The following is a 25,987-nucleotide window of genomic DNA, read 5'->3' as shown; positions in this document are numbered from 1 at the left end:
AAAGAAAAAGAAAAGAAGTTGGACAAAAAGTGGGAGGACATAAAGTGGGAGGACATAATCAGACTTTCATGAAGTATTTTGCGCCTGTGTACATAGGCTCCTACAGTGAAGGCTGAACTGGACCTGGTTTATATTGCTCCTGGTTTACATTGCTCCGTCGAATGACTGGGTATTGTGGTTAATGTGAGCATTTGGTTGTTTGAATTTTGTGGCATGTTCAAAAAGCTCAAAAGTGTATGGAAACGGTAAATAACAACACGCATGAATGTTGAGTCACAAACATGAACATAAACACACCTGTTCTGGTAGCTGTAGTATGTGCCTCCAGTAGGTATAGTGCACAGCTGTTTGCCATAGCAACAGAGGGTTTGAGGGGAAAACTCGTACTGCAAACAAAAAGGGAGACGGATGATATAATCACATAAAAACTTCTAAAACAACAGAGGTGCTTGCTCTATGACACTTGCTCTATTTTTCAATACATGCTCCAAACCGCTTTATTTTTTTTTGCAATATGGTGAATTCTTCCTATTAATTCACAAACACCATTTGCTTTTCTAATTAGAATCACACCATGCTAAATCAATATTCCTCATCCACATGCCCATAGCAATAATCACACTTGTGTTCAGAATACAAGAAGCTGACATTCTTTTCATCATTATGAAATTATCCATACGATGGTTCTCCACAGTGTTGCCTTACCTTCCTACCACAGCAGTAGCCCAGGCCCTGCATGACTGGGTCGATCTCGGACTCAAACACCTCGGCCAGCTTGGAGCAGTACTTGTACACACGAGATGTTTTGCGGTTGTACAGCCAGGCGTTGTTAAACATGAGCCAGACGTCCTCCACATACTGCCAAGGCTCTTGGTACTGGCCAGTATCCAGCTTGCGCTTTATGGTTGACAGGTCTATCGGGGTCTTTACGATGTCAAAGTAATCCTGGAGATGAAGGATATTGGTGTAATACCACGTCATTGAGCACATGGAATGATGATGTGAAACGATGCGTTTCACAACGTCACTTTGCTGATGAATACACTATATTGCCACACTATATCATTGACCTCCTCACATCAAAACAATGGTAGATTTAGTTTGCAAGTTTTGGTTGGTAAATTTTTTTTTAAGAATCAAATATAATGAGCTTTCCATGTAATGGAATATAATGACATTTCTCTGTTCAATACTACCAAAACTGATGTTCAGATGTTAATTCTTTAGTTACTTTGAATGACCCATACCAGGTCTTGTTTTAGCTACGGTAACCACAATTATCACTTGAGAGTTATGCAGGGGAGTTATTACTCCCCCAAAGTCAGCTAGATCTCCCAGCAAGATTTGGTCCTTATAGAAAAAAAGCTTATCAAAGTTGTGAACGTGTTGCCTACCGGGATGCCCAGCTGCATGGGGTCTACAGGTTGTCTGAAGGGCAGTGACTCTGGGTCCTGCCTGTAGAGAGATTCCAGGGTGGGCATCAGAGCCTGGCGCAGCTCCTCTGGTTTAAAGACTGGAAGTGGAATAGAAGAGAAATAATTGGAAAAAGTCAAATTCTGTTTACCGGAAAAACACACACACAGAGCCTCAAACGACAGGGGAGATAAACAAGCGAGATAATGTAGGAGTCAGAGGAAAGGGAGAGAGATTGTCAGAGGAAAATAAGTCAAACTATTAAGGAGGTAGAGAAACAGGACATGGAAGTCACATAGTCTGACGCATCTGTCCTGTTCCTCTGAACTCACTTTTCCTCCGTGATTGAGAGGAGGGTGAAGAGGTTGTGCCGTTAGCTCCTCCTTCTTCCTCCTCTTTGGGTTCCGTCTTTATCTCTGGCTTCTTCTCCTCTACCTCCATTGCCTCCTGCTTCTCCTCTGGCTCCTCTTTCTTCATCGACAGCGAACCCGAGTCCTCCTCACTCTAAAGAAAGGGAGACAGCTAATTTTAGGTCACAGGGCCTGAGAGGTGTGTGTGTGGTTTGATAATGAATATCTTGCAAGTGACACAGATTAAGTGATCAGATTGCGTGGAAAACTAGCTTAAGAGTGCCTTAAGAGTCATGATAATGACTCTTAAGGCACAATGAATGAATAAATACAACAATAAAAGATTCATTTGCTCTCATTTACTCTTCTGTCAATTTGACAACAGCCATCCCACCAACCTCCATCTTGGGCTCCGTTTTACCGCCGGCCGCCTTAAACTCCTGCCTGTCGTGGCGCGGCTCGACTTTGGTCTCCTGGATGGGCAAGTCGGCTCCTGCATGCTGTGAGTGCAAGTCAGCACTGGCGGCTGAGGCTGGGGTGGGCACCCGGTTATCTAGACTGGCTACCGGCTGAGACAGCTAAGAGAGAGAGCGAGAGAGAGTGATTAGGGAGAGAATGGATGATATAACATGAGGTGTAATATCGACTAACGTCGGCTGGTCCACATGCAGGGATGAATCTAAGTCACGCATGAACTTCTCTCCCATTTGCAAAACATTGCTCCAAAAAGGTCCAAAGATGCAACATTCCCCACTGTGATGGAGACATCCCCCCTGTGATGGATGCTACAGCGTGTTGGAGATGCAGTTATGAGGTAGAATGGAGGGTTGGCAGTGAGAGTTTAAAAGGGGGGTGGGGGTGGAGGGCATGCGGAAGGTCTCAGTCTCACCGGCGTGGTAGGGGGCTGAGGCGGGGGCTGCGTCTGTGCCGCTGCAGGGGGCTCCGCCTGGGTTTGGGGCTGGGCGGGGCGGGGCGGGGTGGAACCCTGGGCCGGGGTGGGACCCGGGCCAGGGAGGGTGGGGGTGGAGCTACGGCTGGAGGGCTGGGGGGGGTGCGGCAGGTTAGTGGACCCCCCAGCCGCGGAGACAGAGGAGGAGGAGGAGGCAGAGGGCGGAGGCGTGGAGTGCAAGGGGGTTTGGGAGGGGGCTAGCTGCGGGCCCATTGAGGGGCCGAGTGCATTCATGGGAAGGTTAGCGCTCTGCTGCTGCGGTTGCTGCTGCTGTAGAGAAGGACACACAAAGGGTAGGCAAGCCACACACGATAAAAGACAAGCAGACAAACATACAGGCACAAAGGTCAGACAATGACAAACACATGTAACACCGCACACAAGATTTCGATTTAGAGAGCCCCATGTGAATGGCATGAAAATAAATTAACCACTTCAACCCTATACTTGGTGTTGGCCGTGTACTTTGGGGCCCTATACTTTGTTAACCGTATTCCCATGGGCTACACTAAATAGAAGCTCACAACATGTCATGCTGCGAGCTTGCAGATCTGCTACTTTCTGGGAATGTTCCCCCCAGAATATAAGCTAGGGTTCAAGTGGTTAAGAGCACGTTGGTTACAGTGATTTTAGTTTAGCTCCCCAGCACCTTGTCTGATAGAGAATCATTTTAGTTGCTAGTTTATCGCCAACATAGAGTGATTAAGGGATGACATTTACCCAATCATGTCCCTTCATTTCAATGCCAACGGTGTATGCCTTTCCACACTGTTCCGTCTCTCACCTGCGTAACCGCAGCCTGTGCGGGGGGCTGACCCATGCCAGGCCCCACCGTTACATTGATGGCTCCAGTTGCGGTGCCTGGAGGGAACTGGGTCTGGGCCAGGAATTGTCCCTGGTTGGCAGTCTGGCCCACCATACTGCCTCCGCCATGGGCTGCCATCATGCCCTGGGTCTGGGGCATCCTGGAGGGGGACATGCCCATCTAAACAGGATAGAAGGACGTCATGAGCAAGATAAGGGCAATTTCATGGGAGTGACACATCCATAGAAATACAATGTACAGAATAGACAATTCTGTGTTTTCGTAACAAATACGGAAGAAGTTGATGCATTGGCTATATGATATCGATAATAGGCATCATCAGGTCCCCCAGGAAAGTAGGCAGCCATGAACATGGTAGTAGGGCGATTATGACTTCGCTATCTCAGAGTGATTTTTTACTTTTTTTTAAATTAGAGTAGCAAATCATTTTTACAGGTTTTTTCAACCAATTTAGTCATTATGCCAATTAAGTTAACACTCCCCACACATTTGTATCACTGGTTTCCAATCCCCAAACTGGACCAGTTGTGTTTGTATAGACGCTCAACCAAGCCGCATGAACTGGAGTGGACTCGAACCCCTAGACTCTGCAGCAGTGGACAGGTACTTTATCCCTGCGGCACCAGAGCGCCTATCTCGGAGTGTTCTAAAAGCCAATACCTCATTGTGTGCAGAAACTAGCCAACCTACAAGCTCCATCGCATCGTGAGCTTGTACGTCTATTTTTTGTTCAGTGCACAATCTGCACATAAATTAGGCTCAAGGACGGCTATGTTGGTCCACCACTCCAACGGATTTCCATGGAATTGTTCTTCATGTTGATTACAAAGATCATGGTCCCTACTGAGTTTGGCCTAAGGTACCGTTGTTCACAATATGTATACATCCTTGAGTGAATATACGATACTGCAACTCTCCTTTCTGGCACACAAATTTGTAGCTCCAACAGTGAGTGTGACGCTCTAAAGGCCAAATTATACCTTATGCAGCCATGTAATCACTGGGGGCTGCATGATGTAAATTTCATCACCAGCTCATGTCAACACGGACATCCATGTCCTCCCAGATTTTTTCAGATGGTGGGCCACGTGCATTTTCAGAACATGTTTATTTTAATGATCAATCAATCGATTGTATTTCCACCTTGGAATACATTAATGTTACATCATAAAAACCTTAAGTGTTTTGCCAATTATTTGGGGGCCCACTTGCAATATCCTTGCGGCCCACAAGTGGGTCCCTGACAAGTAAGCATATGCATGTGACAATAAAAGACATCAACCTGAAGTGATGTTCGTACGCAGGTTTGTTAAATGGCATACAAGGTATAGAATAAAGATTTCTCTAAGCTTTCCTGAAGGAATTTATTAGCATCTGAGGAGAATAAGAAATGCACAGAAGTAACTGACACAAGATATAATAAACTAGGACAGTAAACATCTCACAATGGCACACGTCCTGTGGCAATTGTCTGGAATAAGGTTGGGCCTTGTATTGAGTGCAGCCCATGTTGCTCTTGCACGCTTCTTGAACGTGTATATACCAAATTGTAGTAGTACTCGCAGCTGCATGGACACGCAAGTGTAATCAGGCCTTTGGGATGGCAATGTCGGTCAGTTCAAACCACTTTGTGCTGGGTGTAGCTTCTGTAGCAGGATTTTTGGAAGGAAAAATGCAGGCCTGTCTAAAAGTACCAGGACCAAGAAGTGAACCAGGACATGAAGTTAATGTACTTATTTGCTAAATGTATTTTGAAACACTGATCATTAATTTAGTGCAAACATTTTGTTAAAGGAAGACTCGAGACACATACTGTAAGCAACTGAATTTCTGTCAGTGCCCCCTGCAATAATAATGTTGTTGTTTTTATCTCCACCAGGAGGTTCTTGTGTTTGCCCGTGTGTGTGTCTGTCTTTCTGTTGATAATCTTGCATACTACTAGGCTCAGCAGCACATTTCTTGTGCACACTGACACCGGGGAAAGGACCTCACTTCTTGAATATCTTTCAAATAGGTGAACAACTGTCATTTTTGTAAATTAATATTCGTAGAGCCTCCAGACTATGGGATACACAAAGCTATGGACTAGAACTATCAACAAGTAGAAAAGCACGCACATTTATGTGACGTTTCGAGACTAGTGGCTCTTCCACAGCCACTAGGATCTAAAGGTCCCATTAAGGGTGGTAATAAACCATTTATCTTTTGGAGCATATTCCAGTGTGCAGACTATTATTTCACTATGGACTGGAACTAACCATTTGGGTGCCTATCCATCCGGCTTAAGGGATATATACTACTAACCAACCAATTAGTATGTTACCGTCCCTCTGGCTTATGGGATTTACCAGTACTAGCCAAGAGTTGCAGACAATGGGCGGGCGGTATTGCAGCATGAACACAAACGTACCCATCACAAGATCTTTGCACTAAGCCACCAGTTTTACATGGTATCAAAGCAGTACTGATGAGCCTGCCCTGCACAATGAAGAACTGCACCCACCTTACTTGTAATATGGTGTGACAACAAAGACTGATTCCGATTCAATGATGGATTTAGGTCACTGGTTCTCAACGTGTGTGGGTCCAGTGACCCCCAGGCGTCCTTGAGGACTTAAGAGAGTGTACAAATGGGTCCATTTGGTTCCCTTTCTGCATTGTGATTTTACTGTTGAAGATTAGGTCCCAAAGATAAAAATAAAATGTGAGTCCGTTGCCTAATCCATATCAAACTGGGGTTCCCTGGAATTAGAAGGGTTGAGAATTGCTGGTTTAGGTGGCTGGTACTGTACAGTATGTGTACTTTATCAGGCACAGACAAAAAAATCTGCAGCAGTTCACTGATGGCAAGGTGTTCACGTGTGTGTGCTTTGTATTTAGTCTGTGTTGCTCTCACCGCTGGGACGGAGCTCATGTTGATCTGCTGAGGGTGGTTCATAGGTGAAGCAGCACGGGCTCCCATAGGCGGCTGAGACAGCTGGACGTTGGGCAGGGCCATGGGGTTGAACTGATTGATTCCTGCACACAACATTTTGAACACCAATGAGGCAATTGAATCACACACACAAAAAAGAAGAAACACAGCAGGAAGGGTCTCAGAGAGTCACAATAAACACAGTTTGAGTGCAGGATGAAAAGAGTACCTGGAGAAACCTGCATGCGATTCATGATCTGATTTGGCACATTGGGCATAGGCACAGGTCCATCTGTTAGATAAAGATGGTAGAGGAGGAAATTGGAGGTTTGAGAAGACAGTGAAATTCCCAAATAAACACCAGCAGGGAGGGAAAAAAGAAAAGGCCCATTGAATGCTTCCAATCTAAACAAAATGCATGCTTTTACAGGCTTTCTTGTCTGGATTTGAAGATCTGTCAATGGTGATTAGGATGCATGTAAGATTTAGCATTTTGGACATTGCAAATGCAGAGCCACTGGCCCAACTTGCCTTGTCTTAACCCATTTAGACCTGAGGCCAATTCTAAAAACGCCTTCTAAAGCTTTTTCTGAAAAACGTACAAAATTTAAAAAAACATTATGTTGCTATATACTGTACATACTGTAGCAACAACTACCCCAAAAGTGGTTCCCGGATTGAAAGCTATGTTACGTATAGGGGTTCCCGGTCTAAATGGGTTAATAACCAATGAATATCTGCAGCATCATCAGATAAAATAATCCATAAATTCCTGTGTGTTTATGTGCGAACATTTCCAAGTAATGTCACCTTGTTATATGAAACCGTTCGGTTGTTAGTCAGAATGAATTGCATCGATTCAAATTCTTAGGTCAGAACCAGCTAACGTTAGCTATGCTGTCGTAATGGCTTGGACGCTTAAATATGGATTTCTGTACAGAGTTTGCTGACAATCAAGAGGCTCCCAGTGAAAATAATTCAAAAATTCAGGAGTTTAGTGGAAGAAATAATTTCTTTTAAATATAATGTGGTGACGACGATGTACTCTCGAGCATATCGTCAGTTCCCACAAAGGAAGACATCTTGAGTTCTTTCAGTACGGGGAACAACACAAACATGACCAGCCAGAGCTCACAATACAAATGCTGTTATCGCAGTCTTGTGTTCAGTGCTCCAATGTTTCTACAATTTTGGCCAGAATATTCACTGCATTGGTGGCCCAAGTGGCCAGTGCAAATCTGTCTACCTCCATTGTTCCTGACAACATCAAAGATTTTGAAAGAAACCACTCAAGTGGAAAACAGCAGCACTCCAAAATGACGATGCAAAGACAATGAGCCTCAGATGCAAAACTATTTATCTGCTCTGAGGAAGGCTAATGGCCAAAACACGTTAACCAGATTAAAACATTTTGCATCTTAGCCTCTTTGTCTTGCATTGACACTTTTGGAGTGCCGCTGTTTTCCACTGGTTTCTTTAAAATTAGTTATTTCTACAGCCGAGCACCCACCGCTCAAAGAACACACCAGCTCTATATTCTAACATCATCACACAGTATGCGTGGGCTTGAGAGATTTCTTCCTCGGGGTGTACAGAAGTGTGGCACTCACTCTGTGGCCTGGGGCCCAGAGCGTTGGGCTGGAGACCTGGCTGCTGGGCCCCCTGGGCGGTCAATGGGGCCTGGTTGATGATCTGTTTCTGCAGCCGCGACCGCCTCTTCTCCTCCAGCTCCTTCTGGATCTTGTAGATCTTCTCAGCCAGGAAGTGGTAGTACTCATCCTGGAGTAACACAGAGAACCCAAGGCAAGGGGATGGACTTAAGACGTATTACACGTATGGCAGTGGAATTAAATCATAGACCGTTTCAACAGCCTACTGTTGCTAGCAAAAGTATGAACACCCATGACAACATCCTTTTTAAAATGATTATATATTCTTACGCACGTTTACATATTGTAGGCTTGCGAGTTGGCTAGCTAAGAGACGTTTCTCTGAAACTTAAATCGTTTCCCAGGATTACAAAAGTTAAAAAGATTGTTCAGGACAGTGGTGTTATTGTTTACAGCCCGAAGCAGTGAATTATTTTATTTTTTATGAAATGACTCAACGGTCAAATTTATTTCAACATTACTCCCAACGACTCCCAATTTGTTTTCTGTTAGTTTGTAAAAGGGTGTTGGCAATGTGTAACTACAGACAGTATGGAAGAGTTGTGTGTACCTAAACAGAGGAGCATGAACTTCACCCCAAATTGAGCACTCTTTCAACACCTACCCTGCTGTTAGCTGACTCATACATGTCCCCCTCCACCTTCCTGGCATAAGCCACCAGGTTCTCCATCCGCCTGTCCTTCAGAGCTGCTGGGTCTGGGGTGGGGAATATGGCTTGAACTCTTAACAGCCAGAAGACAAGGGGAGAGAGAGAGAGACATGGAACCAGTGAATGATAATGATTCAGATAAGGAATTAACAGATTTTCACCCTTTTCACCCCACCCACAATGGCTGCTTTAAAAAAAAAGCAAACAAATTGAACCAGCTCCTTTTATTATTCAAAAATGGACTAGAACAGACTAGAACATGGGTGCTTCCAATGATGGCTGGCTGCCTGCCAAATTAGCTGGTAGGGGGGAGATGAATTTGCAAGTCATTGCCAAAATGTACAAGCAGTTGGTTTGTTGCCACTGTTACCTTTCCCACCCTGATAATGAACCACACAACTTGTGTTCAAGAACAGCTGTATTTTGTCAAGCAGCAGGGTACCAGACTCACAGTTTGTGTACAAGGTGATTGCGCAGGTCCTGAGTGACGTGCTCATGCCAGGATTTCCTGGTGCCGGTGGCAGAGAGGGGTGCTGCTGTGGGCAGGTTGCCCATGGAGCCCACAGCTGACCCATCAGGCAGCAGCTGACTAGAGGAGGAAAAGCAATAGCGGAGACAGGAGAAGGAGGAGCGGGCGAGAGAATATATTGAGTGTAACTTTGACGTTTACTTACAATTTGGGCTGTCACGATTACACATTTAAGTTAACGATTAATTGTCACACAAATAATTGCAATTAACGATTTAAAAAACGAAATGTGTATTATGTAGAACATAATACAATTAAACATTATATTTGTTTTTTTATTTGCTTGATAATTACAAATTGCACAGGGCAGATATGACAATAACTTACATATACAAAGAAATTACAGACACATTTAATCATACTTTCAAATTCTTTAAAAAAATTGCTGATCTACAAGCTTACAACACTTACAATAGTAAGCTTGTAGATCTGCTATTTCTGCTATTTTTGGTAAACGTTTGAAAATATATGAACATTTTTCAACATGAAAACAATTATGACGATTATACAATTATACATGATCTCAAATAATTGCGATTAAACAAGTATGTAATAATTGTGACCGGCCTGCCTACAATAGAACATTGATCACTTGGAGACTTAAGGTCCTTTCACACGGCAAGTGGCCAACGTAATTTATACCTATGTAATTCATTTTCAATGAGAGGCGGGCGATTATTTGGGACGCGCGGAGAAGTTGAGGGGCGGTGAGGCAGGCGGGCGCGCCCCCATGAAATTCGCGTGCGCGTGCTCGTTTGTGCACGCGGGCGCGGGCGGCAATAGCTGGATTGTGATGAGCTTTTCTTTTCACCGCACCGCGCAGGAGGAAAAAAACAACAATGATCACGGCGCGCGATCACCGCTGATCCGAGCGGTACCGCCCGCGTGAACCGCTTGCCGTGTGTTACGACCTTTAACTTGCAGGCAGTTAACTCTCTCACTGCCAAGAACGACTTATGACGAGACATGTCATAACGCCCTAGATATCGTGATCCGAAGATTTGCTGCTCCATTCACTTCTTGGTTAACTTATTACTTAAAAAGGCTGTATCTCGGCTCCTGTGTACTTTTTTTTTACTATGTATTTCTGGCCGAGACATGCTATTTTCAAAGGCGTATAAAATTGAACGGGGAGGTCGCGATGACATTTTTTTTCCTTCGCGGAAGCACAGTGAAACCTGCTGTGATTAGCAACCATCAGGGGATCGATCATACTGGAGATAAATATTCTGTGACTACTTCAAAAAGGTAAGAAAAAAACTCGCCAGGTTGTGAGCTTGTAGTTCGGCTATTTTTGCCGAGCTTGTAGGGCTTGTAGATCAACTATTTACGCAGAATTATGGCCCAAGAACAGGGATGCTAGGGTTCATGTGGTTAAGTGTGTGCCCTTAAAATGTATAGACAGCTAAATATCCATGAGTCAAAGTCAAAGAATAAGTGTATGGGCTAAAGGAAATATGACATACTTGTTAGCATTGAGTGCATTGGGGAGGGTGGAGTCTGTGTGCAGGTTTGTCTGCTCTGATGTGGGAACACCCATCGCTGTGCCTCCAAGAGCTATCTGGTTAGCTGGAGAGACAAAAGAAGACTGTGTCAAAAATATTTGACAACACACACCAACACATACCAACAAACCAAGTAGTTTGTTGAAGCTATAATACACTCGAAGGTGTTTTTCACTGATATTTATGGCACAACAGTGCTGCGGTTTGGAGCAAAGAACCCCTAACCGCATCACTTAAATGGCAATAAGAGTAAAGACACCTTTAAGTGTAATATTGCTGTTATACAACAGTTGCCAACGATAAAAGTGAGCATAATTATTTTTCTTACTAACTTTAAACAATGAATTGACACGGTTGTATAAGTTTTCTACAACTTCTACAGAATATTCCTAGCAAATAATGTCTGTTTATATCAATGGTGAAGGCGGAGTAATATTTATAGTCATGGGGCATATCTCATTTTAGCATGATTGAGGTGTGCTCTATAGTAATTTGAGCACAGCAGGAAGGCCTAATTCGACCAATTAAAATACTTGGCTGACACTATACAGTGTACAGTAACTACATACAAAACTGAATTTATAGTGGCTATTATTATTCTCGTGCCTTCACACTGTCCCTCCATGACACAAATAAATCTCAAAACTGTAAAGCTGTAATGTTGTCTGTAATGTTAGTGTGGTTTAAAGAGCCTTTACCAAGTGCATTGATGGGTCTCATCTGCTGCGGTAGCTGCCCCTGTGCATTCTGCTGGGCAGCTGTCTGACCAGGTCCCGGAGCCTGCTGGGCCGAAGTCTGGCTAGAGGCCTGGCTACTGTAGGGGAGTCCCAGCGCCGCGTAGGCCCTCTGCATGGAGCTGGGGTCGATGGGGGTCGAGGTGTTGATGGTAGGGGTGCTGGGCTGGCCTGCACCCACTGACGCCAGGGAGTTCTGGAGGCTCGCGTTCGGGGAGCTTAGCATGGCTGTAAGGAGAAACATTATGGTGTTGTCCGGGTCAATAAATCTGTCACCAAATACAGTAAATGTGTTTGAATTTGTGTTGGTGGCCATGGAGCAGTGGTAACTCCAAACACCACAAATGCACACAATTCAATTCAATTCAAAGGGCTTTATTGGCATGAGAAAACATACGTTTACATTGCCAAAGCAAAAAGCACAATACAACAATACAGCAATACAATCAAAACAACAAATGCACACAATCTTAAACTATGACTTCTTAAACTGAAGTCATAGGGGAGTAGTCTAAAACAGAGCATTAATCTAAGGATAAAAGCTTTAAACACAAAAGGACTGAATAAATGCATAAATCCCTTTGGGGGACAGAACAGTTGCATATTTTTCCGGGTTCAGGCCTCGGTTGAGCAAAAAAAGTGTTCCATATGTGTGAGACAAAAATCGGAGGAGACAGAACAAAGAAGTCCTGCGTGTTGTTTGGTTTGGCAGGAGAAGGCACAAGTCGTGGCATTGTACTTTCCAACACGCAAACCAAACAAAGATAAACAAACGCTGGAATGCTCTCAGCAATGATAGAAGCTGAGCACAGTGGTGAGATTAAGAAAAAGTGGGGGAAGCCAAGTCGAGACGTCATAAAGAGAACAGTTAACTAAATTGACAGACCAAAAAGTGGAGGAAGACACAGGGATAAAGAGGAAGAGTAGAAAGATTAAGTGACGGAGGGAGAAGAGGAAGAGAATAGAAGCAGAGAGAAAGAAGCATGGATACGAGCGAGTCGGTGTAGCATTCACCAGCCACACAGCATCTCTGTGGCTCCGCTTCAGCACACTACCCCTCTCCCCAGTCTCTTGCATCAACATTCGTGCTCAGATACGGTACACAGTGTTCACACTAATCAATCGAACTGGACATTGGACTCTCTCTCTCCTGGAAAAAAACTGTCCACTTTAGCCAAAAGTGGGCTAGCAACTATTAGCTACAATACAAACACATTTACTCTAACGTCATTAATCAAATTATGATGAATGGCTTATAAACCAGGGAGGATTTTTCTTATGCAGCTTAACTGGAAAAATGGCACTAGTAAGAAATATCACATTTCCACAGTGATTAATCAACCTTCCAGAGTGCAAAAACATGTAAAACACAAAAAAATAAATACATTTTGTCCATATGGGAAATGATATGCCAAACAAAAAAGTGGAGAGTCCTAGGATTTCCAAGCAGGCTGAGTAGTCTGTTAGATTATAAGCCAATTGCTTGTTTGTCTTCCTAAATAAAAAGTTGCTGTTTGAAGGCATTAAAACGATTATATTTGCATTGTACAGTGGTCTCCCTCCTAAATAGTTTTTACATTTAATTACATATAATTATGACATAAGTAGGATGTATAGTTGAGCAAAGTGAGAAGTTGATCAAGTTGATTGAGAAGTGATGACCAATACTACTGATAAGGAAGCTCAAGTCCTTTAGCGTTCCAGCAAAGAAAAACTGAACTTGAAGCCTAGGAAGCCATGGGGAAATGTAGCAGCAACCACACCAAGCACTGAAATTAGACCAGAACAGTCTCTTTCTCTTGTAGAAGTGAAGAAAACCTTCAAATATAACAATTGTAGACTTCCTTCCTGAATGAAAAGTGGTTTAGTGTCGTTTTATCAGTTTATATGGACCTATTGTGTCTGAAATAAAGTTAAGCAATATCAATTAATATCGGGGCCATCAATCCTCTTCAATAGGTGCGTATTCTCTGTGCATGTCAGATATAGCCCACACAATTGGTGGCAATATATATGCAATAGGCTGCTGGGTATACTGAATTTATATTGCATTGTAGCAGGGCGGGATATTGATACCATAGTGCACTTGGTGATACAAGCGAGAAATTTGGCACAGATGTCCTTCATATGACCCTAATTGATAAATGGCTGCAACTGGGCCAACATTTTGGACTATATCACTTTGCTGGGGCTGTAAATCTTTGATTTCCCCCTTATTTTAATGTAGGAGAATATGTTCTGATGGTATTTCTACCAAATAAGATAAAAATAATAATATTAGGTTCCAATATGGCGGCATATTTTCCAATATGGCTGCCGATAAATTGCATAAATGTACATTCACATGAGCTTGTAGCACATGTATTTGCATTAATTACCATACCCAGAATCAATTTATAGCACATTTTAAAGTGATTTGGTAGCTTTTTAATGACCTAGGGCAACAGACTTTTCAATATGTTCACCAATAAATACAAAAACGTATTTAAACTGTATATAGGGATATTTTCTCAAACAGGTGCTGACCTTTTTCTCTTTCCGTGGAAGGACAAAACTGTATGGCATCTGCTGAACGCATGAAAGAAGCAAAGACCTGATGACTTTGATCCAATAGCTGATGCATTTTTATGAAGGGGGATCCATCTGAGGTTCTTCAACAGCTTTTTCAAGCCAAGTCTTTGTGTCTGGGTAGCTCAGTCGGTAGAGCTTTCACCTTCGGATCACATGGTCATGGGTTCGGCCAGGATCAGTGTATGAGTAGGTACGGTGAGTGTGGCGCTCCACCTCAGCAATACCAGGGGGTCTATAAGACCCCTGCGTTCTCAGCTGATACTGACAATAAGTCTCAGACTTACTTAATATGAACAAGTGCAACTGCTATGACAACAACGTCAGTATCTGAGCTGCGAATCATGATGTGTCAGATGCTATCCTCTGAGCTCTGCCTCAGATACTGACATTGTTGACATAGCAGTTTCACTTGTTCAAAGACTTGGCTTGAATTAGCTGTGGATTGCCTGTGGAAGGAGGGAAGGATCTCAGATGGATCCCTGTTCATGAAATTGCATCAGCTATTGAATCAAAGTCATCAGGTCTTTGCCACACAGTTTCGTCCTTCCATGGAAAGGGAAAAAGGTCAGCATGGCAGACAACTTCTCCAAATTAGGTTCAACACCTTTTGCAATAAATGATAAACATATGCAAGTCATTGAGGAGTTCATAGTACTCATGTACGATAGAACTTCATAGAAGTAGTTCCTACAAGGAAGTGAATGCAAGTGAAGTGCATTCCAAGCAGGACATATACAGGGCCAGTCACTCTTGTGCAGTCCTGTTAGCCAAATTATGCCAGAAGCTGACACGATGTGGATGTAAAAAAGCATGTTCTGGACACTGCAAATGCTTTAAGTTTGGACTTATCTGCACACCCCTCTGTGGTTGCAGTTGCTAGTAAACTGGCCTGTCACTTGCGCAGCCACCATTGTGTTTATAATGACTTATAACAAAACAAAAAGTAAACACTAAGCTTTACCAAGCTAATAAATCACTTTCAAATGTTCCATAAATGGATTCCGTGTATGGTAATTAATACACAGACATGTACTACAAGCTCATGTGGATAAACCTTAAGCAGATGCACATTTCTGCAATTTATCGGCAGCCATATTGGAAAACATGCCGCCATATTGGAACCTAATGTTATTTTGTATCGTACTTGGTAGAAATACCTCCAGAACATATTCTCATATATTAAAATAAGCCCCAGCAAAGTGATATAGTCCAAAACATTGGCCCAGTTGCAGCCATTTGAAAACTGGTGGTGGCCATCTTGAAATCTTAGGATTTTTGCGTGGCCAGAGGTTGATTATCAATCAGGGTCATATGAAGGACATCTGTGCCAAATTTCGCGCTTGTATCACCAAGTGCACTATCGTGTATTGAAAACGGCATATTCCGGCCCGGCTATTGGCAGAGAACAATATGTACTATAACATTGCAAAGGCTGCAATACAGCCACACACAAAAAATCAGTTCAGTTGAGTGACATAATAGCCGTCTTGTTTTTAAAGGATTGGCTTCATGTCAGTCAAGTTGTCGATCAGAACAAGCATGATGTACTCACGTTGCTGGGTCCGCTTGTCGCTGGCATTCTTCAGCGGCAGGCAGACAGGACAGTCATGTCGCGTACAGTTCTTCCAGTGGGAGATGATCTGTCTGGACGACGCACAGTGTGCCACTGGGAAAGACAGGAAGAGACAGATTAGCAGGTAGAGCTTTTACATAAAAAGCTACTTGACCTCCCGATACGTTTCCCTTCACCACTTTTTCTGCTACGGTTTATGTAATGTTTTTAATGTTGTAGTAGTCTAGAATCATAAGCAGCAGCAGCAGCACTCACAATTGTGGAAATTATGAATGATGTGAACGAACAGTAAAATAAAAAACCTGGTACGCACCAATTTTCTCAACAGAAAAAAGGGCCTGAGTAAAATGAAGATAAAAGTGAGACAGGTTGAACAGATGGAAGAAACTAGAAAAGTATAAATCAGGCGTCTGGGTAAAGTACCTGCCCACCACGGAGGGCATGTTTGGAATTGGCATAATGACAAAACTGGGGAGAAGTATGAATAAGATCAAAACTAAACTAAACTAAAAACAAATAATACATTTGTCATCACATTCTAAATGGGCTGTAACACTGAAGAAGAATTGAGCGCTGTGCCTGCTCAACAAGTTAAGCGGTGACTTGACACACACAAAATCTGGGCATTATGCTGTAACGGCTTTTTCCATGAATACAGAAATGCAGTCAGCATAACCTAGACCAAACGTTTCTGAATTTGAGTGACGCGACTCAGCGGATATTTTGTAAACTGTGCTAAGCCAGGTGTATTGTTGCTGCCGCGAAGGGCATCAATGCTCCCTACATGGTAAATTAAGAGTTCGATACGGCAATGAGTGTGACGCTCATCATGTGCGCTTAAGACCTCAGATTCTGCACACTGCACCAATTTTCAGTCTAGGACGGTTGTTGTATGTTTGGGCCAGAGAACCAAAACAGCATGTTCTTCGTGCATGACTCCGCAGATCATGTTACTTGTGACTTGGCTGTGGCTGTGCTAACAGGCCATAGGAAAGCCATGCTTGGTTGGACTAGTCCAAGACAGACCCTGAAGCAGACAGTTGGCAGCCTGGCTCTACTGCTTGACACACAGGGGACAATTACTTCATGGCTTCACACCTGTTAGGGGAATGCATTAATACACATAGCAATTATATTAGCAGGTATACCACACTCCAGATTCAATATAGAGGGAGCCAAACATACAATACATTACCCTTCAACTGACTCAAGGTTGAAATAGTTTTGGCTAGTTGACGAACATATTCTCACTCTCTGGTTAATTATGTGTCACTGAAATTAATTCACATAAACCTCTGCCTCTGAGCTTACAATTTAACTTCAGCAATTGAAGTCCAAGACCAATACAGGGGATTCAGCCAAATTTAAATGATACTTGGCTTGAGGGGAATTTGTAGAGCATTAGAGCAGTGCTGGTTGTAACAAATGAAGGGAATTCAAGAGCCAGACAGCAGACGACAGAAAGCAGAACGTATAAAGAGCACTGAAGAAAGAGGGGCAGTGCCGGGCTGCAGATAGAGCTGGCCTGAAGGGCATTTTTTAGGCTTCAGACATTCACTGGGGTTTTCAAACAAACCTTCAAACGTTCTCAGAAGCATGTTTAAAAATTAAGAATACAGTACCATGGGCCTTGTTAAGGCTTTTATCTTCCGTTACGACTTTGATTTTTCCACATTCATGTGCCGATGCTTAAGAGATTAAGAGTGTATTTGTTGTGTTTGAATATTGAATGTCAAATGACAACATGCTACTGTAACTTCACCGCATTTGCAATGATGAGAACAATGACTCAACTTGGCAACCTTGTGTGGATTAGATTTTTACTAGCTCTTCTTGGATATTCGGTGCAGTATTATCAGCAAACACTTTTGGAAAAACATAATGGTGGACAAGGTATTCTTCTGTTGTTTACTTGCACGCCACCAGAGAAAAACAAAGCGAGGGAAATTGAGTGGAGAGAGAGTGTGCTTTATCGTTAACTCTTCACAGGGTCACGGCTCTATGTGTTTTAAAAACACACCGTTCCCAAAGCAGGGTCCCCACACATTTTTAGCAATGAATTTCCAAAACTTTTCCAAAACTTTTCCAGAATATTTAGCCCAATTTCCAGGCCTATATAACAATCATTCGGCGCAATAATGTGTCTCTTACTCCTATGTAGAATGCCCAAAGATAGGCAGCGTAGCAAAAATAAAGTTTGAGACATACATTATTAGGCTGCCGTCACACAGCCCGTTCGGCGAAAAACTACTTATGTTACATATTTCGTGTAATATTATTCATGTTTATGAAAATGTTTTGTTTTAACAAAATCAATAGCCAAAAACAATGCATAGCCAAATATTTTTCCAGGACCCTTGATAAATTCCAGGACCTTTGATGATGTTTGATCAATTTCAAACCTTTTCCAGTACTGGATTTTTTTATTTTTTATTTCAAAATATTTCCAGGAATTTCATGACCGTGGGGACCCTGCCAAAGTTACACCTCTAACTTTGCAGGGACTAGAAACTCACATCCAGACAAATCGTCTGCATCCTGGGATTGAGCTTCAAATTCCAATATACCGAATAAATTCCAAGGTGGGGTGCAACAGTTAATTTGACTAATTTAATCGATTACACAAAACAATCGATTTTCATAAAATAATCTAATTTGTGGGAGATCTTTTCTATAACAGTAAAATAAATACAGCATAAATGGACAATTAAGTCCAATAGGGCTGCAACAGTTTCAACTGGCATCCCTAAGTTGGGCATGTCATTATAGGCTTGTAGACTGGTATTTTTGCGACTTCATTGTACGGCTAAGTTTAAAGTATGGCTTAAAGTGAGTCGACTAATCAATTTAGTCTATTCAAACAAAGGAAAATCGATTCATTTTGTCAAAAATAATATTCGATAAATAATAAAAAAAAGATCAATAGAATAATCGCTAAGACAATAATTGATAGTTGCAGCCTTATTAGGGAACCATTCCAATCTCTCGCTTCCAAGCTCTCGCTGCGGAGAAGACTAAACTCAACAGGCAGGCTGACGGGGCTATGTTTTGTGGAAGGTGGAAATCCCCCCCCATGTCATGTCTGGATTAGGCCACGACATGTGGCGTGACCAACAAGGGGCGAAGGGAAGCGTATGCAACAGCATCTGGCCCAGGGCAAGCTACCGGCCTCACATGGACAGCAGGCAGAAAAAAGGAAGGGAATAGAGAAAGGACAGAATTAAAATAAAATGTGTGTCACATAAAAAGAAGTGTACCCCAGTACTGGTCGCCATGGCAACAGTTGATGGGGATTCTTAATAAAATAAAACAAAATCAAAATTGGAGATATTTCTTTTCTTTTTCTCAGGATGATGTCTGGCTAGCTATGTCACAAGTACTGCTCATCCAATCGACTTCACACTTGGCAGTTGTATGAAAGTGTAATGTTGAGTCTGAATTCGATCCGACGAGCAGTGCTCGAGAACAGTGGAAGCAGCTAGGGCTGCACGATATTAGGAAAACGTACAATGTGCGATGACAATGTTGAATATTGCGATGATGATATGACTCGCGATAAGTAAACAAATATTGATGTACTGTATACAGTTGTCATGTCTTTCTGCCTTAGGTTTGCTGCCAACAGAACCCAGACAATGATAAGCCTACTGTATGCACACACTGAAAAAACAACTGAGGAAATAAACAACTTAACAATACAGTTTCTCACTAAAACATCTTCTAATCTAGACAAAAAAATATTTTAAACCTGGATTGTTGAAATGAATAAAAACCTGAAAAAAAATCAATTAGCAGGGCTCTAGTGGGTATTCAGTGGATTTCCCCGCAAAATGTGGAAATGTCCAGTCAATGACTGAATGTACAATCTCCTCAACTGTGGCATTTATGTTCAAAATCATCACCTAAATGAAACACACCTACAATGAATTCATTAATGATTAAGTTAGGCTGTTTCCCTTTTCAAAATGGCTGCAGTGAAATGGTTAGGGGTCAACACAACACAACCACGCATTAACACAGTCTAAATCACTAACTAACTAAAAGTTTTACTGAACTCTACTGTTCATTCCTATATGATGAATGCTGCATCTTGGACTCACCCTGGCAGGACTTCCCAGCCTGGCAGTGGGTCATGTGGTTGAGGACGTTCTTCATGGTACGGCAGTGGGGCAGGGCGCAGGCCCTCACCTCCCCGTTGGCCTGCTCCCGCCGCTGACACTTGTGTGCATGGAGCAGCAGAACCAGCTGCTGCTGGATAAGCTTGCGCTTCTCTGGGTCGGCCGTGGGGCCGGTTGCCGGGACCGCCACACCGCCGGCAGCCAGGGACAACATGGCGGCCTGCTGCTGGGGTTGCTGCTGGAGCTGCTGCACAGTGAAGGAAAGCCCACCCTTAATACACTGGATCAAAAAATGACTGATGATAATCACAACTCAGACATCCATAGTAGTGACGCATCAATTTAATACTGGGCATAAGTGCCAGGCCACAATGGACTAAAATACCCTTTATCTGCCTACATCATGAATATGTCACAGCGTTAGCTGGAGCCAAAACAATGGCCCTCGACGCAATTGGTTAGACCTACAACCAACTACCAATTACAGTCTCCCATATTCGAATACTGGGCCCTGATTGGTTACACACGTCTTCTGGAGCAGGAAATGGATTCTCTATGGAGCGGTGCCAGACCCAAATCCCAGAGTGCATTTTTTTTTTGCACTCGCAGATTCGTCTGGTCCCAGGCTAAGTAAGGCTAGGCTAGCTACTCACCTACTGAACATGTCAAATAGCTGTGTTGATGGGTTCCAAAATCATAGGAGTAAATGCTCCAACTTGAAATTATTAACTTGAATTATCGCAAATAACCTCATATCACCAGGCTTTCCATAGTACCTGAGGAAAGTCTGGTTTCTGTTCCAAACAAAAACAGTCTGATTCGATCTAGATCCCACCTACTATATACGGTAGGTTACACACACAGACTGTACATGCACAGTCACGCACCGTTTCCGTATCCGCTCTAGAGCCACACTGGATCGACAACCTGCAAAGTGAATTGATCACAGTCTAATAGCATAACAGCTGCCACTGCCAGTCAAAGAAACACCTATGACAACTAATGGTTAAATGCAATATAAAATTAAAGTATTGGACTGAGGTGATCATCAAAAATGCTTGTTTCTCTAGCACACACAACCAGTGGTCTTTTCAGGCCACGACCCCACAAAATGATCATACTTTAACAGGGGACCCCCACCCTGACAAGCACTTGGAATTGTAGGCATTACATTTAGTTTGACTCACTTCCACAGATAAATATTGTGAAAACAGCAGACCTACAAGCTCACAGCGCCTTGCTTTGCGAGTATAGTTTGTTGATTACTTTTGATGCAGTAATGGCCTATTTCTTTTCTTTAAGTCCTTAAATTGTCACTTCACGTCATCTGGGGACCCACCCCCCAACATCATGTAGGGAGCCCCCTGGGGGTCCCACTCCACAGATTGAGAACCACAGTGCTAGGCCAGCGGTTCCCAGGCATTTTAGGCATTCTACATCCAGGGTTCCTAAACATTTTTAACAATGAATTTTCAAAACTTTAGTATTTTACCCCATTTCCAGGCCTATAGCAATCATATGGTGCAATATTGAGGCTATATCCACCAGTGTTCTATCAATGCACCAAGACAGACTCGAGCAAAGGTGTCATGTGACAAACAGAACAGATCTACAAACTAACAACGTGTTATGGTGCAACGCGACGTCCTGTATACATTAGGCCACACTTATTTCACGTAATGCTAGACATGTTTTGGGACATTTCTTTTTTTCAATAACCAAAAACTGCAAATTATATACAAACATTTTCCAAAACATTTGATTAACTCCAAACCTTTTCCAGGCCTGGAAAATATATTTCTTTAGTTAAAAAATATTTCCAGGAATGTCATGACCGTGGGAACCCTGTACATCCGAACTGGGCTGATGCACCCTATTTATATAGCCACATTGAAGGCATTAAACATGCACAAATAATAATCACTCACACCACACTTCTTGTATAGCACATTTCATCAACAAAGCCATTCAACGTGCTTTATTGTGCTTTACAAACGTCACTTTTAAATAGCAAAGAGGAAGGGTGAGGGCAAGGACACACGCACAGGCTCACTGGCAGAGAGGCCCCCATCATCATGAGAGATGATGATGGGGGGATGCTGTAATAACTGAGCCAAATTAAAGAAAATTACATTAATTAAAATGATCGAAATTGCAGCTTAAGTGCAAAACGTTACAAAGGAAATGTTTTAATTGCATGCTTTTAATTAATGAAAAAGTCCCATTTAAAAAACTTGAATGTAATTATGTAATTATTACATCCATTAAACCACCATTACATTTTTCCTCTGGCAGACTAGAGGTAGCTCAAGAACCCCAGGGATTCCGTCACATTGGGAATCCCTGTATCCGAAGAAGACTGAATACCATAAACCTGTTGTTACAAGCCACTGGCAGAAATTAAAGGGATATTTCACTTTCAAAAAAACATTGGGTCATTTTATCGTCTACTCAGACTTTTGTGAGCCCCCCAGACCGTTTTCAAGTTGCTTGATTCAGTATTTAGATATTTGATATACATTTCATCAGACACGCCCCCTTCCTATACAAACCCATTGTAACTTCAAACTTTCTGACAAACAAAATAATTTCACAAGACTTTTCCAAAACTGATCGTCCATTGTTTCATCCATCCATAAATTCCAGAAATCTTTCTGCAACACCTGTACAGCGGCAAAGAAAGGGAATACTTTCAAATCATCATCAAGACTTTTCCAAAACTGATCTTCCCTTGTAACAAGAACAAATGACATAAGTAATGTCATTGTGACTGGGATACCGAGTTGTAATTTAATGGATTATTTTTTTTTCTGTCATCTCATTGGCTGTCCTTCAAAGCATCGGAGCCAACAAAAAGTCACGCGAAACGCACACATTTTGATTAAACGCCCACATTCCGACATCTAGATGTAGGACTGGGCAGGTATCCCAGTCAAAAACGTGTCCATCCATCCATCCAATCCATCCATCCATCATTCCATCCAGCAATGTATGACGTTCTAGCCATCTGTCATTCATATGACAAGAATTGCTCATCCGATTGAAATGACACTTGATCTTCCTTTTTTTTAAACCTGTTTCCATAACAAAGGACGGCGCCCCAGCCATGGTGGGCCATTGCCACAAAGGTCTGATTCCCCACCACTATCATTACATTATTCACCAGCAATTAATGTGCAGGAAAATATTGAATATGAAGGACATAATGGTTGTTGCCATGAAGGTTGTGCATTCCATTCGCACACGCCAGTCTACAGAATAACAAATCAAAGTGTCAAATAATGACCTTGTTCCCTCTTTGAGAATTGCATCCAGCAGCTACCAGTCTGACTTTAGAAGTCATGCCAATGCCAACTCACACACTAGGGCTGAGACAACATAGAAGACGGTTTTGTGTTGCTGCAATAGACCGCAACAGATGTGAAATTGGATTTCATACTATCTGCATGACAGATTTTCAAATTTTGTCCAGTAATACCTGCTTGGATTAAAACAGTGCAATATATTTATTCTATGGTGTTGTGTTGTCAAATAAATTGATAACTGAGGAAAAGGTCTTCTTTATTTCTTGATTTTCAAGTCTGATTCGATCTAGTGGCCAAAATTGTATTTGAATATGAAACAGAATCAAGTGGTATCATCGGTGGTAGCCGTTTACACTGTCAGTTTACCCCCCGCTGTACAATGACACCCTATGAAAGGTGGTTTAGTGTAGTCAAATATATACCCTACGTTTTTTAGAAGAAAATCTTTTTGCAGACAGGGACTCACCATGTTTGGCACACTGGTGACGGTAGCCCCTTTGAGCTCACTGGGGAAGGGAGGCAGGCTGTTGGCAAGGGCAGCCTTATTCTGCAACTGCTGAGCATTGAGCTGCTGACCTGGTCCTGGGAACCCTTGGCCATAAGCCTGAGCTCTGAATGGACCTCCATTACCACCCAGACCCATCTTGACAGACAGAACATTGGACGAATGCAGGGAAGGAGATGGTTAGGAGAATCTAAAACGGTGATGCAACGCCGTGTGGGCTTGTAGGTCAGCTGTGTTCCCTGCATGTTAGGGGTGTGCCGATATATCGTCCCGCGATATATCGCGATACGTTTTCGCGACGATATGTATCGTTTTGGGGAAAAAAAATACCGTTTTTTATTTTTTATTTTTTATTTTTTATTTTTTATTTTTTTTACAATCATAATAATCAGGCATGCAAACGGCCCCGAAGTGAAAAGAGTGACAACATGTTTTTTTTTCGGTTCAGGTGTCATACTATTTGGATTCAAAACGGCTATTGTAGCTGAAAAGCTACAAGTTTGCATGTCTGAATAATGCAAAAACTGAATTATTTGTTTGCATTTTCTTTTTTTCTCCTCCATATATTTTCATAATAAAAAAAGTGCGTATCGTATCGTATCGAAATCGTATCGAAGTTGTGAGCCAAATATCGTATCGTATCGTTTCCTGAAATTAGTGTATCGGCACACCCCTACTGCATGTGTACACCGAAGCAAAAACAGGCACTAGGCAGGAACGCACTGACATAAAGCAGTGATTTCAAAGCACTATAATTGGTCAAAGTCTCACAGACAAGTGAGCCGCGAACGACACACAACATTTAACATGAAAACAAGAAACGTCGCTACAACGGGGACATGTGCCTATCAGCGCTTGGGACGGTGTATGGAGAGCCCGTACAGCCTCTCGACTGTAATAAAATAAAATACACTTTCGCTACTCACCAAAATAAAGACGGTTTTAATATGTTGAAAGCCTACTTTCCTTAGTGGGAACACTCTGGGAATCACGTCTAAAATACACGTTTTGGCCAGAAAAGAAAATATTCCACCGGATGAAAAAAAAAGTGTTACTCCACTGCGCCCCTACAGATCTGGTCAATCAATGGAATTGACGCACGGTAAGAAGTTGAAGCATAACTGTCCTCTTATCAAAAAACCCAAAAATGAATCTAAATTAAAGCCATAACCCTTAACTAATATATTTGGTTTCACCATTTTGTTTAGCCTGTTATTATAGCATTTGTGTGTGTGCACGTGGGTGTTTATTATTGTACAACTATACATTATTTTATATAATTATATAACATATTTGAACATATTCAAATATTAAAAATAATAAATAATTGAAATTTGAATGGGATTAGAGGGAAAAACTGACAGCCTTGAATGAATGCACCTATTTGCAGTTGACAGTTGGTGTGAAAGCTGCTCATGGACTTTTACAAAGTGCTGTTCTGCCTCTGACTGCTTAACTAAATGCAAACAACACCATCAAGCCAATTACAGTTGGCATGATCGTGCCAACTAAAAAACAATTTGTTACTACAAGACCCCCTCTGCTAGTGCAGGGCAAATCCGAGTCGTGCTTGGATTACTTCACCCAGTCGAGTCCAATCTGGCATGGCACTGGTCAGTGATAATTTGGCTCACTGCAGCTCAGCATGACAACGTTTTTTGGCAGGAACACGCTTCAAAAACCCCAACATCTAGAATTACTTTCTGGCCCTCTATCCTCCTCTCTGTTCATTTTTCTCACTCCTGAGGAGTGGAGGTTTTATGTAACTAGCGGAACCGCAGGACAAACCATAAGGTTTTGTTGGCTGCTGAAATAATGAAAGCACCATTATCGACTGTGGACAAAAGGTTTTCTGCACCGATGAGCGATGACGAATTAAAATCATAGCTTTTTTCTCTCCCTCCTTTCTTTCATTTTTCTGTATACCCCAGTCTCTGCCTTCATCTCTTTCCTGCCACAAAAAAAGACCAGCATAAGTGCTCTGCAGAAACAAATGATTGAATACATTTTTAGCATTAGCATGTGTGGTTCCAATGGGAAACAAATCCCCATTAGTACCATGCCTGCCCTTGTTCCATCCATTGACTTACTCAGGTCTACTCCTTCATCCCCTCGGCTGCTGACAACCCACACCAGACTAAGCCATGCCAGGAAGCCTCCCCCCAGGCTGTTGAAAGCAAGCCAACAGACCCAGCTGAGATGTCCATGGACACACACACACACACACACACACACACACACACACACACACGGGGACACACACACACAGAGCAGTCTTCCATTCACTCCCTTGCTCATTCAATCAATCCACACAACGCCAGGCGGCAACAAGGGTGCCAAAACTAATCTTCCCACTCTGCTGCCAGAAGGAGGGGG

The 25,987-nt window shown here is 42.6% G+C and overlaps 1 protein-coding gene across 6 annotated transcripts in view; it reads right to left on the bottom strand.

Annotated features, from left to right (window-relative positions):
- The window catches only part of crebbpa (CREB binding lysine acetyltransferase a), a 61,280-nt gene that overhangs the window by 16,159 nt on the left and 19,134 nt on the right, over nucleotides 1–25,987 (bottom strand). The window contains exons 3-19 of one of the 6 annotated variants that reach the window (XM_084078099.1): nucleotides 23,573–23,749; nucleotides 19,784–20,048; nucleotides 15,663–15,776; nucleotides 11,504–11,767; nucleotides 10,767–10,869; nucleotides 9,223–9,360; nucleotides 8,727–8,844; nucleotides 8,063–8,231; nucleotides 6,682–6,744; nucleotides 6,435–6,556; nucleotides 3,497–3,697; nucleotides 2,653–2,982; nucleotides 2,162–2,341; nucleotides 1,746–1,917; nucleotides 1,395–1,513; nucleotides 706–945; nucleotides 298–386 (exon numbers count right to left, since the gene is read on the bottom strand). In XM_084078099.1, coding sequence (XP_083934225.1) covers nucleotides 298–386; nucleotides 706–945; nucleotides 1,395–1,513; nucleotides 1,746–1,917; nucleotides 2,162–2,341; nucleotides 2,653–2,982; nucleotides 3,497–3,697; nucleotides 6,435–6,556; nucleotides 6,682–6,744; nucleotides 8,063–8,231; nucleotides 8,727–8,844; nucleotides 9,223–9,360; nucleotides 10,767–10,869; nucleotides 11,504–11,767; nucleotides 15,663–15,776; nucleotides 19,784–20,048; nucleotides 23,573–23,749 — 2,864 coding nt within the window. The remainder of the gene's footprint in view (nucleotides 1–297; nucleotides 387–705; nucleotides 946–1,394; nucleotides 1,514–1,745; nucleotides 1,918–2,161; nucleotides 2,342–2,652; nucleotides 2,983–3,496; nucleotides 3,698–6,434; nucleotides 6,557–6,681; nucleotides 6,745–8,062; nucleotides 8,232–8,726; nucleotides 8,845–9,222; nucleotides 9,361–10,766; nucleotides 10,870–11,503; nucleotides 11,768–15,662; nucleotides 15,777–19,783; nucleotides 20,049–23,572; nucleotides 23,750–25,987) is intronic. The other 5 variants (XM_084078100.1, XM_084078104.1, XM_084078101.1 and 2 more) reach the window with 5 other exon arrangements.

Source organism: Gymnoscopelus microlampas (assembly GCF_963454915.1).
Source record: "Gymnoscopelus microlampas genome assembly, chromosome: 2".
NCBI lineage: Eukaryota > Metazoa > Chordata > Actinopteri > Myctophiformes > Myctophidae > Gymnoscopelus > Gymnoscopelus microlampas.
This window is presented reverse-complemented; position numbering and strand designations above follow the sequence as displayed.